Genomic DNA, 22621 nt, shown 5'->3' on the forward strand with positions numbered 1-22621 from the left:
GAATGCCACCGGCGTAGTTTCCTGATCTAGGCTTTTGTTGGTTCACCTGCTCTACTGAGCTGCCCTGAGACTCAGCAGGTTGTGCTAGCTCGCACCTATAACAAGTCAGGCTTTGGCTGTCCAGTTAGCCAGGCTCCAGGAAGGTCACTGGAAGGACTCCAAGGGCCTCAAATAGGAGTTGACTCATGCCCCATGAGATCAAAACAATGTCTCTGCATATGAAAAAATATTATGGAAACTGTATCATTCATGCACAAAAGCCGCACTTCAAACTTTATCATAGAAAATACATAATATTGTAAATGGAAAGAAAAATTGCATGAGGCGTGGTGTGTGTTAAAATTGTTGGCATGTGAAAACGTCCCTTCCCATAAACACAGCCGGGGTCTGGTACACAAGTAGGCATCCAAAGCTTGAAAACTTGGACCTTTTCTTCACTACTTCAAAGCACTCATTTTCTGTAGCAGGAATTGATTTCTAGGCTTATCCCTTGTTTTGTCAAGAGTGACCCAGAGCAAATGCTTACGATGGAGTTACCAATTTGGGACGATGTGTGACGGGTATGCTTCAGGATCTCATAAACACAGCAGCAGCACAAGAGAGTGCTGCCTGGGGGCAGAGATGGGTGCTGAGAGCACCCCATGGGCAGGCTGCAGCACTCGGCTCGCTTAGGTCTTTTGTGGGAGGTTTGACTCTGTGGTCAAATCCTGCTTCACTGATGCTGGCCAGGATTTGACTGTGGTGCTCAGCAATGCAGAGTCGCTGCAATTCCCACAGCTGTCATCTGCGGCTTGATCGTATTCCAGCAATAGCTGATTACCACAGCCCAGGGAGCAGAATTCAGTGTATCACCTTGAGAAGAAGAGCAGAGGATGGCTTGGCATGCACAGCAAATGCAGCTCTTAGGGAAAAAATGAATTAATGTGGGTATTAACCAGCAATTTGTCAGACAGCCTCTAAAGCCAGCTTCTGATGCTGCGAAGTGTGCAGTGCAAAGTGAGGGATACTTGTGCATCTCCTCTGGTTTCCCCAAAGTTCTTTGGCACTGGGAGCAGGTGGACGCCACCGAGGCTGTTCAGCAAGTAGGAGAAGCTGTGATGGATGCTTCAGCTGCTGCGTACGGGTGGCTTTTCCCTCTGACCTGGGGCCATGTGGCAAACCGTAGCTCAGCTCTTCCTGCTGCACCGTGCTTCCCTCCTCAGGCAGAAGCATCAGGAGCTGGCTGCGTCTGTCTCCTCCTAGGCTGGACCCGAAGCACCTGCCATTCATCACTCTGCCCTGCCTCGCTCCCACCACCCTGTGACACTTCTGTGGCAGAGGGGTCCCCCCACATGCCCTCCAGCAGCTGGGCCTGAATGCAAACATGTTCAAGCTTCAAGAGATACAGAGCCATGTGAAATAACCCACCTCCACCGTCTGTCCACTATTGCAACCAAATTACCCCTATTTTTGCCCCAAACACATGCAGCTCAGGACAGCCAGACACCCTGTGCAAGCCCATCACTGATCCGCATGCCTACAGAGCACAAGAGCTGTGAGACGGCTGACAGGCTCTCAGGTTCTCATGCTCTCCTGCCCCAGTATTATGGGCTGGCTGTGGAACATTAGCTAACTGGGCCATACTGGTTCCCTGCTGGAGCATGTTCTTCCAAGTGATGCTGGGAGACATACAGCCGCGATGACTAAGCTCTTCTTACATTCCAATAATCCAACAAATAAATGTTTCTTGAATATAAGCTAGTGTTTTGTTTGCAGAAATGAGTGAACCATCAGCCTGGCTGCTTTTGTGTAGGGTGCAAAGCTTCCCAAGGACCCACGGGGCACCAGGCACTCACACAAGCGCCTTGCTTGCCCACCCTCCCAGCTCGCCTCTCCTCCTTTGATGGGTTTGGAATGAGCTGTGGAGGTCTAACTGCGGAGAGTAATGATGTGTGAAAGCTCACTTTCATTTTTCACTCTACTTTTTTGGAAGGTGGAACATTTTACAGTTGACAGTACCACGCTAAAGCCATATGAGGCAAGCAACTATTTTTAACTAGACGGAAACTATCTGAGAGTCTACTGCTGAATTATTTTAAACAAAGAAATCATGGGATCCAAAAGCGATGCTAGGGGGAAAGGGGGTGGAAGGGCTTTTATCATGCACTTGTTCCAATAACTGTTCAACTACTTCAAGACAATGTTGATGACTCTCTGAAAGTGTCTGTGGTCTAGTAGTAGCTGCATTTTACAAAACGCTTCTGCTTTGAGAGAAAGGCAGGTGCTCGGGTTAGAGCAGCTTGAGAGGCTACCCATGCTCACTGATCCCCTTTGCACCCTGTACTGTGCTCTGGACCATGACAAATGGGAGAAGACACTTGAGCATCTCAGCACTGCCCTTCTCTGAGCCCCCATCACCCCGTATTAGCTGGGTGCAATATGCTGAACGCTTGTGGGACCACAGTGGGGGGTGAGAGGAGAAAGGGTCACCTCAGCCCTGGTTGGGATATCCTTCCACCTGACAGTGAAAAGCACCATTTCTCCCTCCTCTGTGCACACCAGCGCAGAGGTGGCACTTCAAATAAGGCGAGTTTGACGGTTGAAACAAGCCTTGTGGATAAACTGAGAAATTTTCTTTGCATTTCCTTTGTCTAACACCTCTCAGACTCGCAGCAGCACCGCTTCTCCCTGGAAACTGAGTCAGCTTCTTGCACAAGGAAGGGGAGAACTAGAAAGTACACCTGAGTTACAGCTGCCTGACAGGCTGTGACCCAAACTGTGTCAGAAGCCTATCAGCCTGTTTGTGTGAATTAATGCACAGCCTATTTATACTCACGCAGAGCACAGGGGTGGTAAGTACGTACACGGTGTTCAGCTTTGTTCTGAAGTCTGTAACTCCATTGCATGTGCAGCATTGGCCTTGGAGCTGAGCTGAGTCCATGCAGAAACATGGCATTGCTTGGGTGCACTGTGGTGCCAGAGCAAGAGCTGGAAGGAACGCTTCTGCATTCGACCCTCTCATGGTCTGCAAGGCTTTGTGGTCTGCAATGCTTTCCCATTTTGCAACGGGAAATTAAACTTCCTTCTCTGACCTACTTTGGTACTTGGTCACTAGCCTGTCTCCTCAGTATCATGGAAACCATGGTTGAGACACATGTCCTCAGCACCCTTTAGAGCAGCCTCTTGTCTGTGATTTAGCAGTTGGACCTGATAATCTTAAAGGTCTTTTCCAACCTAAATGATTCTATTATTTCCCAAAAACTGCTGCACCGGGGTTCTTCTGCACTGAGAATAAAAGTCAAACCCTGTCCCAGGTTGGCACTGCAGCACGGCTGGGGCAGAGTGTGCTGAGAGGACACCACGGCATCATGGAGAGGTCCTGTATCTGCTTGTCACACACCAAAACATAGTGTCTTACTTTGGGGAGATGGGAACATTCAAATGAACTTTACCAAGCCATCAATATCATCTACAGGAGGAGTGAGTGCACCTCGAGAGTAGTTTTAGCTGCCAACTTCGTGGCAGCCTTGAAGCTTGTTGGCCGTGGTAGGTAGGTTGCAGCTCTCTGGTGTCTCTGCTGCACTGCGTTTGCCTTCGCACACATTCTAAGTGTGAGCTACGAGACCAGGCAGGCTTTCTGGCTGCAAAGCAAGTTTAACCAAAGGAACTGCATACATCCCCTCTAAAAAGCTGCCAGGGTCAGCATCTGCAGCACGGGGAATGGAGCTCAGAATGAATGATCCTTGAACTCAATGTTTTTAAGAGCAATTGCAAAGCAAGGGGAATGTAGCGCAGCCTGCTGCAACCTCTGCCAGCCTCTGCACAAAACCCATGGTGCTGCAAAGCTCCAGCTCCATATCAGGTAGTTACAGATGTCACCATAGTTGTCATCTCCTGTTTTTTCTCTTACTGTGTGATGGAAAGAAGTGAGAAGCAAGGCTCATGTCGCTACCCATGATGTTCAATGTGGTGCAAGCTGCTGAGCTCACACATGTGGTCTGCGGGGCCTTGGAAAGAGAAGACTTGTGTGTCCTGTAGGGTTTGGCTCGCACGTGGGATCTTCCATCCCTGGAGAGGGCCAGAACTGCCCTTCCAGACCCTTCTCTTCTACCTTTGCCCATGGTTATCCCTGATCTCAGCCATCCGCCCAGGGCGTGGTGGCGGGGAAGGGACAGGTCCCTGCTCAGCAGTGGCCGCCCAGCCGGGACACACTGCCGGGATGCTGTCTATGGGGACCACATGGGCATCCAGCGTGCTTACGCTTCCATGCCACACGTGGCTCATCCCTCCCCTGTGCCGGCGATCTGGAGTAATGGGGCCTGACACGTGTGTTTTTCCTGAACGCAAGGTCTTCAGACCAAATTAATTCTGTGATTTCCATCTGCTTCCTCCTGGCCATAGATGACAAAGACTTCCTGAAGCTAATGGCCAAGCTTGCTTGAAGCTGGAGCCTTAACATGAGTCTTTTGTTCTCGGGTGCCTTCTGCAGCTTGCTGGCTCTGGCGCCACTTCTCCCTTCTGGCCCGTGGGTGCCGAAGCTGCAGGCAGAGGCATTTTAGGGGGAAGAGGAGGGCAGGGCAGGGTGTGAAGCCACTTGCCTGCCTGGAGGCTCACACCGAAAGGCCTTTGCCAAGGGCCTCCCTGTCGCGCTGGTGCCCGGGAGTGGGGGGCGGGCAGTGCTGCGGGTCTGCCCGGGCCCACACAAACAGCCCCGCCGAGCCGGTGGCTGTGCCCCTCACCCCCAGCCAAGGCTGAGGCCGCCACCGCCCAGGCCCTCCCGAGGCCGTGGCAGCTGAGGGCTGTGCTTAACAACGCCAGACGACCTCTCCTTCCCAACGCGAGGGCGTGCTTGCTGGGTAGGGTGTCTGTGTTTGGGCCCTGGCAGCGCTGCGTCCCGTAGGTCCGCTTTGCGTTAAGAGGAACTGAGATTTTGATGGGAACATCTTGTGTGGCGCGTGCATTTCCTCTCTCCCGCCTATCAGGGGTTGCATCGTGTTGCTTATATTAAAGTCTACAATGCAGATGAATTTGTGAAGTGTGAATAATAAATGCTGCTTATCAGTAGAGACCCCCGAAGCACATCCCGTTAATAAAGCATATTGGGTGATTAAAATGCCTTTTACCCTCTGATCAAGACATTTTTGTTCACTGCTTTTTAGCACAATACAGTGTTAGGTCTGAGCCAGCCCGTTTATATGTTGGTGTGGATCTACGTTTGCATTTTCTCATGTCTAGTTCTACAACCTGACTGCATTGCTAGTGTAAGTAGTGCTGGCCCCACAAAATTTTCGTAGCTGATAAAAGGCATGGAGCAGAAGTCTAGGGAACATACCCCACAGCTGTCTGCCACCTGCAGTGCAACCACCAGTACTTACCTTACAGGTAGGACCTCTCTCGATCGGAGATCTCAAAGCCCTTGGTGAAGCGTGTTCCTTTGTTCTTTTAAAAAATATTAATCACGTCCTTATCCAGCTTTTTGTCTGAGGAAGATGCAGTGTCCTGATGCTGAACTGCCACTTTCTTGGCTTGCCACACTCACCAGTCTGCTGCAGTGGGTTTTTTAGGTGTGGTGGATTTAAAACTAATTAGTTTAAAAGGTACAAACCTGAGTGTGCAGTCTGCATGCTTATTGCAGTATCGCCCCTCAGGGACAGGCCTGGCTGGTGCTTTCGGTAAGATCAAGTCCATCTTTACAACACTGGTTTTACCCGTGTCTGCTTTTGTGTCCTTCCCTTGCCTGCCAGCTGTGAGGTCTACACCCCTGTTACACAAGTGAATGTTGTCGGTGTTTTCCTTCTTGATTGTTCTGTGTGTAATTTAGATTCACTAGCAGCATTTAGATTATGTCATTGCATTATTTTAATGGTGTTTTTCTTGGCTGCAGATTTGATTTTCTTGGCACTGCAGTTAGGGCATCTTTGAGACATGTACACTTGCTAGCTGCACACACGGTTTCCTCTTCTGTGCACCTTGCGCTCGCCTCTGCAAATCCAAACTGGAAAGTACTTAGTTTGCAATTCTTTCCTTGCTTGTTTGCGACAGCTAATGCAATTTCTCTGCTCCTTTAATTTTCACACATCACTAGTTATCTTGCATTAAAACTGTCCTTATACAACATGAAAACTTTAAAGCGTTTTTGATAGCAGTGCCTAGAAGATCCAGGCAAGGATCAGGAAGAATTTGTGCTGGTTCTGCACAAGCAAAACCCAGTGCTGCTGGTTCCCAAGTGCTTCTGCTCTAACGTTCACATGGGACAACAGAGGGATATGGACAGGAAAATGGGAGCATTGGGAAATGATGATGCAGCATTACCCAGGATGACAGACCTACGTGCTTGGCACTAACCATTTTCAGATTTTTAAGAGCCGTACAACAGGATTTCGAAGGAACTGTGAAGAATAGCTAGGTACTTCTGAGTATTTTTCATGACTGCATCCCCAGCTCTACCGTCACATTTGTTTGTCCTTCTCTGGATGCACACCTTGCCAATAGAATGGATTTAGGATTGTATTTTTCCCCGAGCCATTTAGCAAAGCCCATTCCTTACTCCTGGCAGTTCTGCCTTCAAGGTGTCTTCAGCTTCCCACAACAGTAATGCAGGGCTCTTGGTGGATTCATTCAAATCCTCACATTTTTCATCCCCAATACTCTTATGACACAATTTTCCCTTTCTTGTAAGAGCTGACAGGCAAATCACACATATAGTTTGTCAGTACAGATCTGTGTTTTCTGTTATAGTATAATTACCAATTATACTTCTTGCCTATGTTTTTTGTAAAACAAAAAACAATCACCCCCCAACAACAATCTTTTCTTCCTCTAAACCTATCAGAAATCCTATAAAGGCCTTGAGTTAGAACCTACATCTTCCTTTTCTCTCCCCCTGCCCATATATTGCTATTTCTGTGCTCTCTGTCCCGGTGCTCCCGGCTCCCAGCTGCCTTGGCTGCAGCACCCAGCCCCAGCAAGCCCAGTGCCGGCTCCCAGGACGGCCTCCTGTGTCGAGGGTGAATGTGGTACATGCCGTCCTTCCCACCACGCAGAGCAAATTTGCCAAACTCTTGGCCACCAGGAACTAGCAGCAAGCTAGAAACACCAGCAGCGTGCTGCCCTCATGACTGCTTGTCCTAAGGGAAGGAGAAAAACTGGCCCAGCCATCGCTCGGTGAGGAAGTGTTACTGGAAGCACAAGGGGATGCTCCCTGCTCTGCCATCGTGTCTTGCTCCTTGGTGGAAACATAGGGTGAGCAATTATGAAGCTGAGTGAGGTCTGGCAGGGGCTGGGGTCCCTGGCTCCTCCACAGGCAGCAAAGTCCCAGGAGCACGGAGAAGAAAGAGGGGAAGGGAAAACTGATGGGGCTGGGAGCCGACACACAGCCCAGCACAGGCAGACACTTCCCAAAAGGAACCTCCAAAGCAGATAGGATTGTGCAAGCTATTTTTGTGCCACATTTCCAAAGAGAGCCAGACTTTGCTGTTTCTTTTTCACACATATCCATTCAAAAGTGCATGTTTTTGGGTGCCGTGGGGTTGAACAAGGAGAAGTTAAGATCATGCTGCCAGCTGCACTCCAGATCTGGGCTTGCAGTGCCCCAGGTTCATTCTGCAGAGAGGAGAGGCTGTGACACTCCCAAAGCAAGGTGGTGTTTGCTCTTGTTGCCAGGATGGGCTTTCTTTAAAAAAAAAGTGAAAGGCTTATCACAGGGCCTGCTCCACATTCCTGGCAGCACAAACTCAGTTGTCTGGTTGCCTTCATGGCCTCAGGTAACAAAGCCAGGTCTGGTCTCTCTCCAGGGAAGACTGGCTCCTTTTCCAGTTCTGCCTTGACTGCTCTGGCTGACTTTGTCCCTGCTCGAAGGTTTGTCCTAGCTGAGCTGGCAGGTTGGTATGAACAGGAGCTCCTTCAATGTCCCTGTGCTGTTGCATGTATCAGGTTCCTGGTCATTCAGGCCAGAAGACTGAAAAATCAAAAGAACCATCTCATGTTGGAAAATACTTGCATTTTTCATCTTAGTATATCCTGGACTTGTGCAAAGCACGTGACACTGTCCTGCGCAACATCCTTGTCTCTAAACTGGAGAGACATGGATTTGACCGGAGGACCACTTGGTGGGTCAGGAAATGGCTGGATGGTCGCACTCAAAGAGATGTGGGCAACGGCTTGATGTCCAAGTGGAGACCAGTGACAAGTGGCATTCCTCAGGGGTCTGTACTGGGACCAGTGCTGTGCAACATCTTTATCGGCAACACTGGGATCAAGTGCACCCTCAGCAAGTTTTCAACTGAGTGGTACAGTTGACCCGCTGGAGGGAAGGGAGGCCATCCAGAGGGACCTTGACAGGCTTGAGAGGTGGGCCCATGTGAAGCTCATGAAGTTCAACAAGGCCAAGTGCAAGGTCCTGCACCTGGGTCGGGGCAATCCCAAGCACAGATACAGGCTGGGTGGAGAATGGATTGAGAGTGGCCCTGAGGAGAAGGATTTGGGGGTGCTGGTAGACAAGAAGCTCAATGTGACCCAGCAATGTGCGCTCACAGCCCAGAGCCATCCATGCCCTGGGATGCATCATCATCAGCGTGCCCAGCAGGTCGAGGGAGGTAATTCTGCCCCTTTACTCAGCTCTCATGAGACCCCACCTGGATGGAGTACTGCATTCAGCTCTGGGGTCCCAACATAAGAGGGACATGGACCTGTTGGAGCAAGTCCAGAGGAGGCCACAAAGATGACCAGAGGGCTGGAGCTCCTCTCCTATGAAGACAGGCTGGGAGAGTTGGGGTTGTTCAGCCTGGAGAAGGAAGCCTTACAACAGCCTCACAGTACCTAAAGGGGATCTACAGGAAAGCTGCAGAGAGACTTTTTACAAGGGCATGTAGTGATAGGGCAGGGTGGAATGGGTTTAGACTGAGAGAGGGTAGATTTAGATTAGGTATTAGGAAGAAATTCTTTACTGTGCAGGTGATGAGGCACTGGAACAGGCTGCCCAGACCAGGTGTGGGTGTCCCATCCCTGGCAGTGTTCAAGGCCAGGTTGGACGGGGCTTGGAGCAACCTGGTCTAGTGGAAGGTGTCCCTGCCCATGGCAGGGGTCTGGAACTAGATGATCTTAAAGGTCCCTTCCAACCCAACCCATTCCATGATATGAGGGATCAGGATCCCAGCTGACCTTCCCTGCAGCCATGTCCGAGATGGGCTCCTTGCTGGTCACAAGGCACCTGCACAGAGGGTGGTGCCTGGCTGGGAGCTGCTCCTCCGTGCCCCCCTCCAGCACGGTGGGAACGGGGTGCCAGCACAGGAGCCTGCAAGGCTGCTCTGAGTCACTTTTTGGAAGGGCCTCGTTTCCTTGCTCCAAGGCTGTTTTCTTGGCAGAAGCTTCCCCAGCAGTCAGCAGTAAACTCGCTGCTTTGGTTTGTTGGTTTGTTTTTTTCCCAGTGTTTGCTCTGATACACAACTAATTAAACCTAAATGCCTCCATTTATTGCTCTCTAGAGGAGCCCTGCTGGCTTGCATGCCCCAGCCTTTGGGGACATTTCTATTGTTTCAGCTACTGCCAAAGCCAAGGAAAGCTACATCACACTCTCCTCCAGTGCGACGGGGGGGAGCTCACCCGCCACCGTGCCTTGGCATGGCTTACAGCTGCCAAAACATTGCCTCTAACGAGGGACACGTGGCAGTGGATTTGGCATTACAAGGTGACCACTACCAGCAAGGTCTGGGCTCTGTCACCAGCCCAAGCAAGGTCGAATCAGTTTGAAATAGTTGACTGGTCTTTCACCGTCAACAAGCAGCCTTGGTAGATTGCAAGGCAAGTCTGAGGGAGGGAGACGGTTTGACGTAATTCAGGCAACAAAAAAATGTAATCTGCAAGCCTCGTGCTACGGGCTTACTGCCAATCTGTCACATCTCTTTTCCAAGGGCTTCACCCGCCTGAGGAGCGAAGGGAACTTGGTCCAGCCCCTGTTTTGTCAGGTCCTGGTTTAGAGGTGCTCCTGCCTTTCTGAAGTGCCAGGGCGGCAGTCATCCCCTGCCGGCAGCCTGTCTGGATGCATTTGGTTATCGGGATTGCATGGCCCAAGAAAAACCATGCGGGCTTCAAAGCGTGGCATCTGGGGCCACAGGTACCCAGACCGATGGCTGCTTGCTCCACCAGACTGGCTCACGAAGCAGAGGCTTCCCCCGCCCCGCCAAGTCCTCACTGATGGAAGACGCCTGCTTGGCTCCAGCTGGATCTTTCTAGAGCCCAGAAATGTCTGATCAAAGCCAAGCGAAACAAGGGGTTGTGGATGCTGGGGCAGGGTTTACCTGGAGCTGTGCGGGTGTTTCACTGCCAGCCGTCCTGCCTCGCTCAAGGAGCTCTGTCCCCACAGTGTGGAGGACGTGGGAGTCGTGCATCGCCCTCCGACACGTGGCAGGTCACAGTGCCGCATTGCCGGGGAAAACACGTACTCCTTGCTTTGCCTCAAAAGGCTGAGCAGTGACCTGCAGCGTGTCGGGAGCCGCCTGAACAGCTGAATAACCGCACAGCTTGGAAGCAGGTGGACAACAGTAGGCAGTGACATCACCCCTGGGACAGTCCTGCCTCCGCCTCCACCACAGTGCGGTCCTGTCCCCGACACCAGCCATCCCCAACACCAGCCATCCCCACCGGTCTGGCTGAGCCCGAGGGCCAGATCAGACACACGGCAAAGCGAAGGAGCATCGCGAGCCCGGCTGGCAGCAGCCTGTGTCACTCCTGATGTTAAGCCTGTGACAAGCCGACAGCAGCTTGTTCTGATTCCTCATGTCACCTTCCAGGCTGAAGATCAGTTCCCCAGAAGGATGAAGCCCTTAAACATTTTCCAGAGTCTGTCTAATCAATATTTCCCTGATAATCTAATTACTAAGGTGAAGCCAGACCAGCTGTTAGTACAAGCCACTTGCAGCATTAACAGGTCACAGCTCTGAGCCCAAGTTCAGTGTTTTTCCACCTCTTTGACTTGCCAAAGTTTCCAGGGAATTCGCAGACCCATGGAACAGGTTTAGGGTGACCGGTGCTAGGCTTATTTTTTTCAGCCTGTAACTTGGCCATATACTGCTTTTACCCACAGTGCTGATATAAGGGATTCTCACCTTCTTCCTCTCCCCCCTGCCAGGCACTGACTGAAGTTAAAATAATCTCAGATCTAACCATTTTCAGAGTATTTTTAACCAGCTCCTCTCACAGGGCAGCCTCACAAACCCTTCTGCCTGGCTGCAGACCACAGCTTGAAAAAACATTGCCCTGAATTTGTACTTGCTTGAAGCCACCTCCGTCTTCAAAGGCAGCACCAGTTCCTGAAGAACTCCAAGTTGGATGGCCCAGGGCAGCATTTAAAGGCTCGCCAGGCACTCCGAAGGGAACAGCCGTGCGCCTGCTAGGCTCTGCTCACCTACTTTGTGTCAAACACCAGCGTTTTGGTTAAGCTCACAGGCTTCTTCGTGCTTTCATCTGCTGCTTTTCCTTATTCCACACACATGGGATTATTTGTAAATAGACATTTCTTAAGAAGCCCACAGGCATTCAGACCAGAATGGATTCAGCCTTTTAGTCAGCAAGGTGCTTCACTTGAGGCATTAGAACAGCCCCCCTGAGATCAGTGTGCAGCTGAACGTGGTGAAAAGCCCTTTAAAACCTGAAGGCCAGAGGATTTCTTGACTACGGGGAAACCACCGGAGCAGAACAGCAACAAACACCGCTAACAGCATATTTATACACATTAGATAGGAACAACTAGTTCAGCAGCACTCTTCTACTGCGACAGTTACATTTATGCATGCAAAAATTTTGCAAAATCTGGCACAGACCCACTGTGTTTTAATGCAAAAGAGCCTAAAAACAACTGCAACAACAAACCCCCAACCATACCTCTATTAAAAAAAATATCCTTAAAATAGAGCGGGGAGGGAGAGGAAACCAGCAGCTCTGGTTTGCTCTTTTGCAGTCAGCTCATCAACTAAACTGCTGGCGTTGGGTTGTATATTTATTACCCAATAGCTGCAGTATCAGCCTGCCTTCAGGACTGAACACGTAACACTAACACGCCGTGAGAACCCTTCTGCTGTACACGCAGTTGTGCTGTCAGCCTGAAATACAGACCGATCCGTAAAAAAACTGGGGTGAGAAGTCATTTGCTCAACAGGTAATTGCAACTACCACCACAGCCAAAATTAGTATTTGAGGAAGTGCAGTTTCAGGCTGTTGTTTCCAAACAGCAGTGCTAAGCATCAGGGAGCACAAATCAGTCTTGATTTTCGGTTACGTTATCACCGAGAGCTGTATCTGCTATCAGTGAAAAAGGCTGGAAGAAAAGTGTTGAACTACCAAACAATTCCAGCCAAGGCTCACACAGGTAACAGGAACCAGAAAACTTGCTGGGCGCCCTCACCCTGAGTTTGTAAAGCTAGTAGTCATTTGCCATTAAATTTCAACAGAAAATACGACACCTCCTTCTCTCACTTAAGGTACTCTGGGAGACACTAGAATAAACTTGATAAATTATGCCCTTCACGGTATTCCTTTTTCTGCCTCCATACAATCAGCTCACAAGGGCAGGACAACCCATACAAATCCGATTCCCAGCCACAATGAACAGCCAGTAACCTGACAGCATCACTTATTTTTTTAAAGCAATACTATCATGGCTAAAAATCAAACTACATTAGATCTCTGCACGGGAATAAACAAACCGGAGCAGCAGCATCCCAAACGTGGAGCTGTGGCCAAGGGAACCAGCCCTTACTACAAGGGAGCGTGGGACTGTCAAATTCACGTAACACAAGGGAAAAAAGGAAGACTCCAGCATCAAGGCCGCTTACCGGGAACAGCGGCAGCTCACAGCAGTACTTGATAGCAGCACCCCCATCGCCCATCTTTACGAATGGGAAGTCTCCCCCCAGTTTCCAGGGGATGAAGTACAGTACGAGAGGTGCGCAGCCCTGTTTTCCCTGGTTTTGCTGTTCACCCCGAGTGGCGGTACGGAGGTACGGGGCACTGCCACCTCCTCTTCAGACAGCGCAACAGAACAGCTCGGGCTGGCAGCAAGCACTGCCCGGCCAAGCTGCGGGTAGGAACAGGGCCTCCAAGGGCAGATCATTGCTACAGTTACATCTGCGTGAGGAGAAACACCAAGGGGCTGTTACGGCGCCCTCCCAGCATCCCGACTGGCAAGAACAGTTTGCTGGCAATGAAGCTGCTTTTAGCCCAGAGTACTGGCTTACAAGCACCTTGAGTTAGTTTCCACACTGTGACAAGAGGCGGCTCCCACTGCACTCGCCGAAGATGACCACTCAACACGCGGCACCCTGCTGCCACCACCACAGGCCTTCACCGAGGGCTGTCAGCACAATCCAGAGTCAGGCAGCACTAACCAAGCAACGGTACAAACCACAGACACCAACCAGGCTTCCATACATTTGTACGTTTATTATTTCAAAGTACAATATATACATAAGGTATAGTGATATCTTCAAAAACTTTATACAGAAACAGGTATCTACAAAATTAAATCAATAGACATTCTGTGTATATTCAGACAACATACATAGATCGGAAGATTCAAAATAGTTGCAGTTAGAACATAAAAATGGGAAGGAAACCCCCATCCACCTTGGAAGAGCTCAGGATACCACCCAGCTCACCTGCAACGCAGCCGTCTGCCCTCCGACAGGTTTCAGGTCGTTGCGGAGACCTGGTAAATCTGATTGAGACCTGGTAAATCTGATTGAGACCTGGCAAATCTGATTTCCAGTGCCACCTACTGCTGACAGTCACCACTGCAGCTGTGTCCCTTGGGCAGCAGGTGACAGCCCATCCCGACCGGCCTTGTTCTCTGAACCCCTTCCTAGAGTCGGGTCTCTACCGCACGCAGGAACTCAGCGTTACACTCGATTCAGTGGGAGCCAGAGATCTGATTTCTTTTAATTTTTCGAGTTATGAACCAAAATATTGTCACGAAAAATATTTCCAGAGAGTGACTTCAGGTTTCTTAGCTGGAGATAACTGCAGGTGTTGCCAGCAACAAGTGAAATGATGAGAACATACTTAGGGAACAAATCAGTCTCCAGTGTTTTCTGGAGACTAGAATTGAAAATATTGCACAAGTCCATGTGGCAGAAAGCCAGTAATTTCTATAGCATAAAATGGCATTCTTAATTTCAGAGGGTCTGGCTTCAGACAATGACAGTGCTGGATTTTACGGAGGGTGGAAAAGCATAGACAGTTCTCCTGCAGGGCCTCTAACAACATCCGGACGCGATGTTTGAATTAAGAGAGCACCCTGAGTATTTAAGAAACAGATGTTTAAGCCTGTAGGACACAACCAACTACAAGCTTGGAATTTTCCAAAGCAGCCTCTGGCAATTACATGTCTAATGGACACTGAATTTCAATGACAGGTACGTAGCTAACTGCTCCAGGCTGCCTTCAAAATTAGTTTATCAGTTTATCTCTACAGTTCAGTTTATCTGAGGTCAGTTTTCAATCACGGGTTCATAATATAAAGTTTCCAAAACAAGGGTAAGTGAAATGTGATTGCTATGCAAGCCTCACACCCACCCTGCACCCGCTGGTGCTCACCCGTGTGAGCCACCCCACAGCAACACACCTTCTCACAGGAAGCGTTCTTACGTGCACCAACATTATAACACTCCTGACAATCTACTCCACGGAAACAACAGACAGGTGGACTGTCAGCAACATTTTTACACCTAATACACCACACCACCGCCTCTCAGAAACGAGCAACTTTGTTAAGCAAAGCTGCTGGCTGACCCTGTCACATATTCATCACATTCTGGGCTTACCAGATAGCATGTCATTTGCCAATGCACAAGCTAGAATGAAATTTCCATCTCGAATAGGTATGTTTAAAATAATGCCTACAGAAAATTACTTTGGTCCATGAAAATACCGTGCACAAAAAATAATGTGATATTTTGGCTGCTTTGTGTGTCTCCATAACCAAGACAAAAAAAAAAAAAAAAAAATGTGTGAGAAGTTACTAGTGCGACAGAGAGAAAGCAGCATTTCCAGCAGGGCTGGGAGACAGCTAACTGGGTTTCTCAAGTAACTTAAAAGGAGAAACAACCATGCCAAAAAGAAATAAGAATTTTCACAATGTCATTGCACTTATTCCATCTGCATCACACCTCCCCTTCATCCACATTGTACACCTGGAGAACATACATTAAATGATTACAATATTAACATAGTATCTAAAATACTGGAGTTATTCAGCTGAATGCTTGAAAATATCCAGATCTTGAAAACACAAATGTACAAGAGCTAAGCTATGTTTCGACATGCAAATTGTTCTAAATACTTCCTTTCAGCAGAAGGCCTAGTTCAGTCACGAACAACTGCCCGTTCACTTCCTGGAAGGTGGTGACAAATCTGTTTCAGCAGAGCCAGGTATTTTCCTCTTCACATCACTTACACAACAGTAAAGCAGAGGTAGTCTCATGACTGGACTGGTCCAAATTCCCTAACACTTCATTGCTCTCAGGAATTAGAAAAATATATGTATAAAACCCCACCCAGAGTAAAGGCTCACAGTATCTACAATGCTCAGTCAGGTTTTAAACAATTTGTTTTTTCCCCCCCTTCCTAAAGAAATATTTTGACACTGAAGGGACCTGCCTCTTGAAGCTCTCTGGACCACAAACCAGGTCTTGATCCCACAAGGACTTTCAGAGATGCCCATCTCTAAAGTAAAAAGGAAGTCTTACTGTCTTGAATCAAACTACTCAAACCCAATCAGGCTCTTTTGCTCCATTTGGTTCATTACAAAGCTCAAGTGACCCAGCGGCCTCTGAAAAATGGAGTGTACACCCTTAAGTCACCTATATGCTTTGATGAATTATCCTCCTGTGTGCTGCTGGATTCAGGCCCCTTGCTTTGCGTATGATGCAAATGGTGCCTGCAGGAAGACAGGTTACCTGTCCCCCTCCCTCTCCTCCCCCCAGGTATACTTTCTAATTAAAATAGCTAAAGCATTGCTATCATAATTGTACACTGAATCTTTTTTCATGATAATAGGAATTTCAAGTATTTAATAAAAACCCCAAGTATGTATTTACATTGTGATCCGGTCAATTAATTTTGGTCAAAAGGCAATAAATACAGAAATTTATGCATTTACTGCTGGAATAGAGATTTCAGATCCTGTAAATTACTTATCCTAGAATTAAGTGTGAAGATGACATTGTGACTAACCAGTACCTTGTCACCTTGATCCTCTTCCTCCATTACCCTCTCAGCCACTGAAAGACTAACAGTTCTCAGTTCATGTCATTTTGACCAACTAATTCTTCAGTTAAATTAAGGAGTCACACAGATTTCTGTGCCACTTTCTCAGTCCAACCGATAGATTAAAATCCCATTTAGATGTATTTCCCATTTCTTACCATTACTTTCACTGGCTAATCTAGAGACAGTTAATGAAAAAGATTTAGTTAGCTTCCATTTGTCTTTGCAAACAGATGCAGTCATGATGTCTACCTGTACATACGTTAACAACAGGCAGTTAAAACTCCTACTTTTTAAATGCTGTGAAGTTACGCAGAAGGCCAAAGAACTTTATTAAACAATTATCTGATATCACACTTCTTTAGATCCATATACCTAAAGATCAAGGGTTTACAAGATTTGTTGAATTGACATTTGTTTGAAGTACACATACTCAACAATTGACTCTGAGAGCTTCTTAATCTCTTAGTTTTACTGTTTCACTTCTTTTGAATAAAGAAACTGACCAGTTGAATGTTAATCTAAGCAGAAAATACACAGTATCATGGCCACCACTTTAAAATCAAAATTTCGTGACAAAGCATTTTCCATGCATGTGTCAAAAATGCTTAATCAACCTAAAGATCAGAAATAATATGCAAGAAAGGAAGTAATGTCTGAAAGGCCTTAAAGCTCAGTAACACTGGATATGTTCAACAGCAACTAAAATATAATTTATTGATTTTTTCAAGCTCCATCGTTAAGAGACTGATTAATTACACAGTGCAGAAATTGAAATCTCACTGCAACTCACTTAAAACATAGTACGCATTGCAAACCATCTGTATGTCATTTCAAATAAAAGTTTTAGATAAATGTAGTGTGTAGCAGAATTCAGCAACACCTCAGGCTGGTATTGGGTAGACAGAACCACGCTGATGCCAAACCCTGTAGATCTCTCAAACGAGTAAGCCTGTATGGTTACGGGCTGTATTTGCGAAATACCAGATGCTTGTGCTGGCAGGCAATCAAATTTCAGGAAAAATGTAAAAAACATTGGTCTGTAGCACCTGCCTTTTCTGCATCTTCACGTTGGTTATTCCATAAAAGTTTGTTACGTCTGCTTTATTCTCTGTTCCAGTTCATGCTTGTGTTTAATAAGCCGTTCTATTTCTGTTCCTAGAGTTTGAAGGTTTTCCTTTGGGGGGGAAGAAGTATAGGGTAAGTTATACAGGGAAAATGAGTCAATCAGCACAAAATACATGAATACGTTAGAATAACTGTTTATGTCAGCAGGTTGATACTTTCAAGTATCCAGAACAAGAGCAAATGATTAGACAGAGCTGAAGAAAACCAAGCTCATTTAAATAAAGGATGTAAAGCTCTCAACAAGTCTTTTTTTTTGCAGTTACTAATATTCTACAGGCTGTCTAGAAAGTATAATGTTCAAGGGGAATGATAATTACAGGAAGAGAGCTCCAACTTCTGCAGGACACCGCAGTCCAGCGGGCAGCCTGCACAGCATTTTCCAGCCTGCCATCTTTCCCTTGCAGCAGACATGTTGCCCCAGTGGCTCAACGGGGTACCCAGTGGCTGGCACAGGGCCAGGCACACAGAGCCCATGCTCCCAGCTCCACGTGACTGGGGGAGAGTGTGGGGAGGCCCTTCCCCACGGAACGCACAAGCAGCCTGTTAGTGCAGCATACAAGGGTCCCAAAACAGAGGTTTAGCATCAATCATGTTACATAACTCTCATTAACCCAATGCCATCAGTGGCACCAATTCACAATGAGCTGACTTCTGAAAAGCTTTGTTCTTTTAACAGCGTACATCTCTTTGAAGGCAGTACCTCAGAACCACAAGAGCGTGTGGAAGAACTGGCATAACTACTCACTTTCAACGTAATATTTTTCAGTAATGTATCTTCTAACACAGCCTGTAGCTTCCTGTTTATCTCTAAGGAGAGCTCCAATGTGAGACCACTATCTGCGGGATGAGATGTATACAGAGATGCCATAATCCCACCCCGTCTACTCAAGTGTACTTTGTTGAAGTCAGAGGCCTCTGATGATAGTGTTCCAGCTTCTTCCCGCAAAATGTAACTCTGAATAATTCTGGGGGGAGGAAATTAAAAACATGGCATTACAAGGCAGTGAAAAGTCAGACATTGAAGTAACTTCAGATCCCTAACATAAGACTATAATTTTATTTTCAAGCAGTACTGTGTTACTGAAAAGGCAGTAAAAATCAACTCCTGCAATTTCTAGGTTACAGGAAAACCTGGCATACCAGAAGTGCTGTAGGAGATGCTGGCAAGCTGAGTCACCACAATGTGCAAGGTTTACATATTAACAATTATTTTGAGAAAGTAATATTGCTACTGGAGCAAGAAAGGTACTTAAAAAAAATGCCTCTACTTTTCTTTGCTGAAAGACTCCCGACAGAGAATCTTAAGCTTCCTACAGATGAAACAAAAATTACAAAGTCTTTGCTCAATAGTCTTCACAAGCTGTTTTCATGTTCTATGAGACAGTATCAGATGGACACAGATGTATACACTCATTAAGCAAGAGCTATACTTAACAGACAACTGTATTTTCCAGGGAAGGTATATGCCACGACTTCTTCCCCTCCTAACTGAAGTTCCAGACATCATCCTGCAAGATGAGATTTCCATGTAAGCGGAACCTTCCCTGCTCACACATTAAATGCTGACCATCTCTGGCTCAGGTACACTGTTTGTCTGACAAGCATGCCAAACTACCATCTGGAATTCTGTAGATTCTCCTTCCAAAACAAATACTTACACTCAGCACTCTTTTAAGCACATGAAGAGAATGGCGTGTTCTGTTAGCCAGTGGCAGCAGTCCACCTCAAATCAGCCACCTGGTGACCATTTTGCTATGAAAAACACACTTGCACCGATCTACTTCTCCTGAAAAATTTTAGTAATAAACAACTCTGCAATTATTGTAACTGCTGGGGAAGATAAGGAAATAAAAAAACTCCAAGACCAATCATACCTTTGAGATCTATTGTCACTGTGGTATTTTTGTTTTAAATATTTTCATTTAGACCATTACTTGTCTTAATAAAATCCGGAATACTGGTCTTGTGCACCCGCTCGACACTGAAAATCAGTACAAACAGAACTCAGAACCTACTTTGTTTTTTTCCTGATTTCCTCCACCAGTTGTTTAATGTGATCCTCCATAAACTCCATCTTTTCATTTTTTCGAGCATGTGCCTTCTGTAGCCTTAGTATTCTTTCAACCAAGACAGACTTGTCGACCTCTGGGAAGCTATCCACAGCAACAGAAGATCCAGTATTCTCAGGTGACCGATCCTCATTGCTGCTGCGCGCATTAAGGGACCCTGCCAATATATTCATATTTGTAAAAGCTCTTTTTGCTTTTATACCAGGTAAAATGTCTCCACTAACACAGTGCATGCATTCATTACATTTCAGGAGCTTAGGATATTTTCTTCAGAGCGTCAGTTTCTCTTGTATGTTAGCAGGCTTTTATATAAATAATTTTATGCCATTTGAATGACACATGGCGAGACAGCAATGTAGTCCTCTAGCATAGTTCCTTGAGCCTAAGTGTGCTTGCTTCAGTAATGCTTATTCCTGCAGAAGGACCTTCACGTTCATTAATATTAATTTGTACGAGACTGAGCTGATTTTAAACATACCTGTTTTGGGAGTCCACTAACATTACAACACATGAAAATGGTACAGACTGAAAAAAGCCCTATGTATAAACACTCCACAGCCCTGATCGCTTAGAGCTGGAAGTATTTTCTTTTCTTTCTGTTCTTCTCAGTATTTATCTTTCTCATACAGTGAGATTACAGGACACTGATGGCACTAACCCAACTCAAAACCTGAAGATACTGAGGAAGGAAACAGATGTTTTCAGTGCTAAAGATAACCACTTCTAAACGGATAGAAAGTAATGAATTTTACACAAATACACTGATGCTTCTAAACATGCTAATTGATTTATCGTTTACACAGTTGCAACTGTCAATAGTGCAATTAAACAATGTTGGAAGCCACGGCTCATTTCTGTTTTGCCTCTGGCAGCCCTTAAGAGGGTCCTCTATAAAACTGAGTCTTCTGAACTACCTCCAAACAAAAAAAGCAACAAAATAAAAGAGGTAGCCATTTAAAAAGAACCAAAATATATAAACATTATAAACATTAATCTCATAATACAAACAAGCATCTACAACTGCATTCAGCCCAGTGCATTTTGGTGCTGAAAGGCTATTTTGTCAGCCTTAACGGGAGGTTGCCCACACAGTGCATATGCACAAGCCACAGTAAGAGGAAGCCTCACAGCAGCACACCATGGCAACCTTTCTAAGATCGAAGGATTGTTTTGGCAGCCCTGCTATGTGCTATATTACCTGATGAACTGGAACGGCTCCCCATGCTGCTGACTTCTTTGTCATAATTACCATTTTCCATCTGATCCAATTTCCTCCGTGCTAAAAGTATAACAAAATGATGGTTACCAACAGCAGATTAAAACCCAAAAATCATAGTGTTACAACACATACAAAACCCCTAATCCTCTCTGACCCGCACTGATTTAACATGGCTTGACCACTGGAAGATAACGGTAACAACTTAAACTCCAAAAACGAATAGCCCCCTCCTCTCCCTGCTCCCAGCCAAGAAATACCTGGATGTAATGTCCACCGTGATCCCTACACCCTGCAGCAGTTGCCAGTTGAAGGAGGTAATGTCATACATAGGATTAACTGAGAACAGTAAGACTTAAATTTGATTTTACTTTTGATTAAGACTGCAATGTAAATAACTACTGAATGACAGAATGGCAACTCTGTTCCAAGATCTCCAACTGTATCACCCCTGGGAGCTGTGTGTAGTATGTGTGCCAGAAGCACCACTCATTCCGTAGGGAAAGCTGTTCATGTATGCACAAAGAGAGACAGGGAACTTGTCTTGCACAATGCCAACAGAGTGCCTTCTTTCAAATACATTTCAGACCAATTTGATTACATTCTATTTGCATTCAGAGCACAGGCATTATTAGATGTTTAATGATTTCTATTTGCTGACAGGATTAGTCATCAGTCTCTCCATATCTAAAAAATGAAGCTCTCTGTTTAATATACTAAAAAATAACGGACACCAGCAATTCCTGATACAGTCAGCAACTAGGAAACTTCTGGCAACTTTTGAATATACTCCTACACAGATTAGGATCCATATATACCTACAGTGTCACTTCAGCAGTCACGTATATGATAACAGACCAAGCTCTTTTGAAACAAAACTTTCATTTTATGTCTAAGCTAATTTCAAAAGTTGTATTTAAAACTGAAAATTGACACTAAGTAAGGCCTGTTTCCTGTAACTGCAGCTTCCACAAGATCTAACTTGCTCACTCATGCTGTGTCTTTAGGGGCAGGGAGAGTTTGAAGGGCTACATTCAAACAGTGCACATATGCAGACAGGACCTCAGTCTCTACCAGACACTGTGAGGGGGCTTACAGATGGGGCTGACTCATTATATCGGAAAATAATTTCAACCTAGCTGAAGTTGTTTTGTGAGATCCTTCAGGTTTGCTGCATGCTTGCGCTTCTGGGTAGCCAGTTCATCTTTCAGTTCATCCACATGGGTCTTCAGCGCTGTCAATTCTTTCTGCTCTGAAGCTAGCTGAGCCTGTAGCGTCTCGACCTCTAGCTTTCGCTGATCTTCCTCCTTCTGTAACTTGGTGGCCTGAAATTGCAGTCTTATTTTCAGTCACATTGAAAAAAACTTCAGCCTGACGATAAAATATGCTCAACAGCCCTAACTTTTCCATAACTTAACTGCTAGTAAGTTAAAATCCCCGAGCTTTTAACCTAAGAATCATTCACATTTTACATTACGTTAAGACTAAATATTACCACTGCAAATGAGTATGCGGCACAATGCAATGCTGCAGTAAGACTCCTGAACTACCTCCAGAACATCTACATGATACAGCAGAGCCATACAGAGCTGTACAGTGCAGTCGTATTACCTTCCATGACACACTAAGTTTATTAAAAATTACATTTATCTCATAGTACAAACAGGATCTAAGAGACAGTTTACAGTAATAAATTTCACAGCCAAATTACAACCTTTTGATTGTTTCAATGACAGTTGCACAGAGGACAACTCTGTATTCCCAGAAAGGCAGGAAGAGCAAAACAGTAATACTCTCCCATTCCAGGGCAGCGTGCCTCAGGATTTCTTGCGCCTTAGAAATGTGACATGTTCACATCCCGCTGCTATTATCCGATCAAACTGGCAAACTCAATAAGAAACTGCAGTCAAGTAAGTAAAGACACAAGGTGGAATTAATGTGCCACATCTTTGTCAGTATCAGACATCTTACT

At 46.4% G+C, this 22621-nt stretch overlaps 1 protein-coding gene across 4 annotated transcripts in view; it reads right to left on the reverse strand.

Moving 5' to 3' along the window:
* Positions 1-13393: 13393 nt before the first annotated feature.
* CCDC186 (coiled-coil domain containing 186) overlaps positions 13394-22621 on the reverse strand; it is a 39211-nt gene continuing 29983 nt past the window's right edge. For 3 of the 4 annotated variants that reach the window (XM_055802370.1, XM_055802375.1, XM_055802383.1), the window contains 5 exons: positions 21785-21974; positions 20632-20712; positions 19380-19590; positions 18110-18329; positions 13394-17413 (listed from right to left, as the gene is read on the reverse strand). In XM_055802370.1, coding sequence (XP_055658345.1) covers positions 17330-17413; positions 18110-18329; positions 19380-19590; positions 20632-20712; positions 21785-21974 — 786 coding nt within the window. In that variant the 3' untranslated portion in view covers positions 13394-17329. Of the gene's footprint in view, positions 17414-18108; positions 18873-19022; positions 19591-20631; positions 20713-21784; positions 21975-22621 lie in introns of those variants that run through there. The other variant, XR_008746887.1, reaches the window with a different exon arrangement.

This window comes from Falco peregrinus, chromosome 1 (assembly GCF_023634155.1).
Source record: "Falco peregrinus isolate bFalPer1 chromosome 1, bFalPer1.pri, whole genome shotgun sequence".
Lineage (NCBI taxonomy): Eukaryota > Metazoa > Chordata > Aves > Falconiformes > Falconidae > Falco > Falco peregrinus.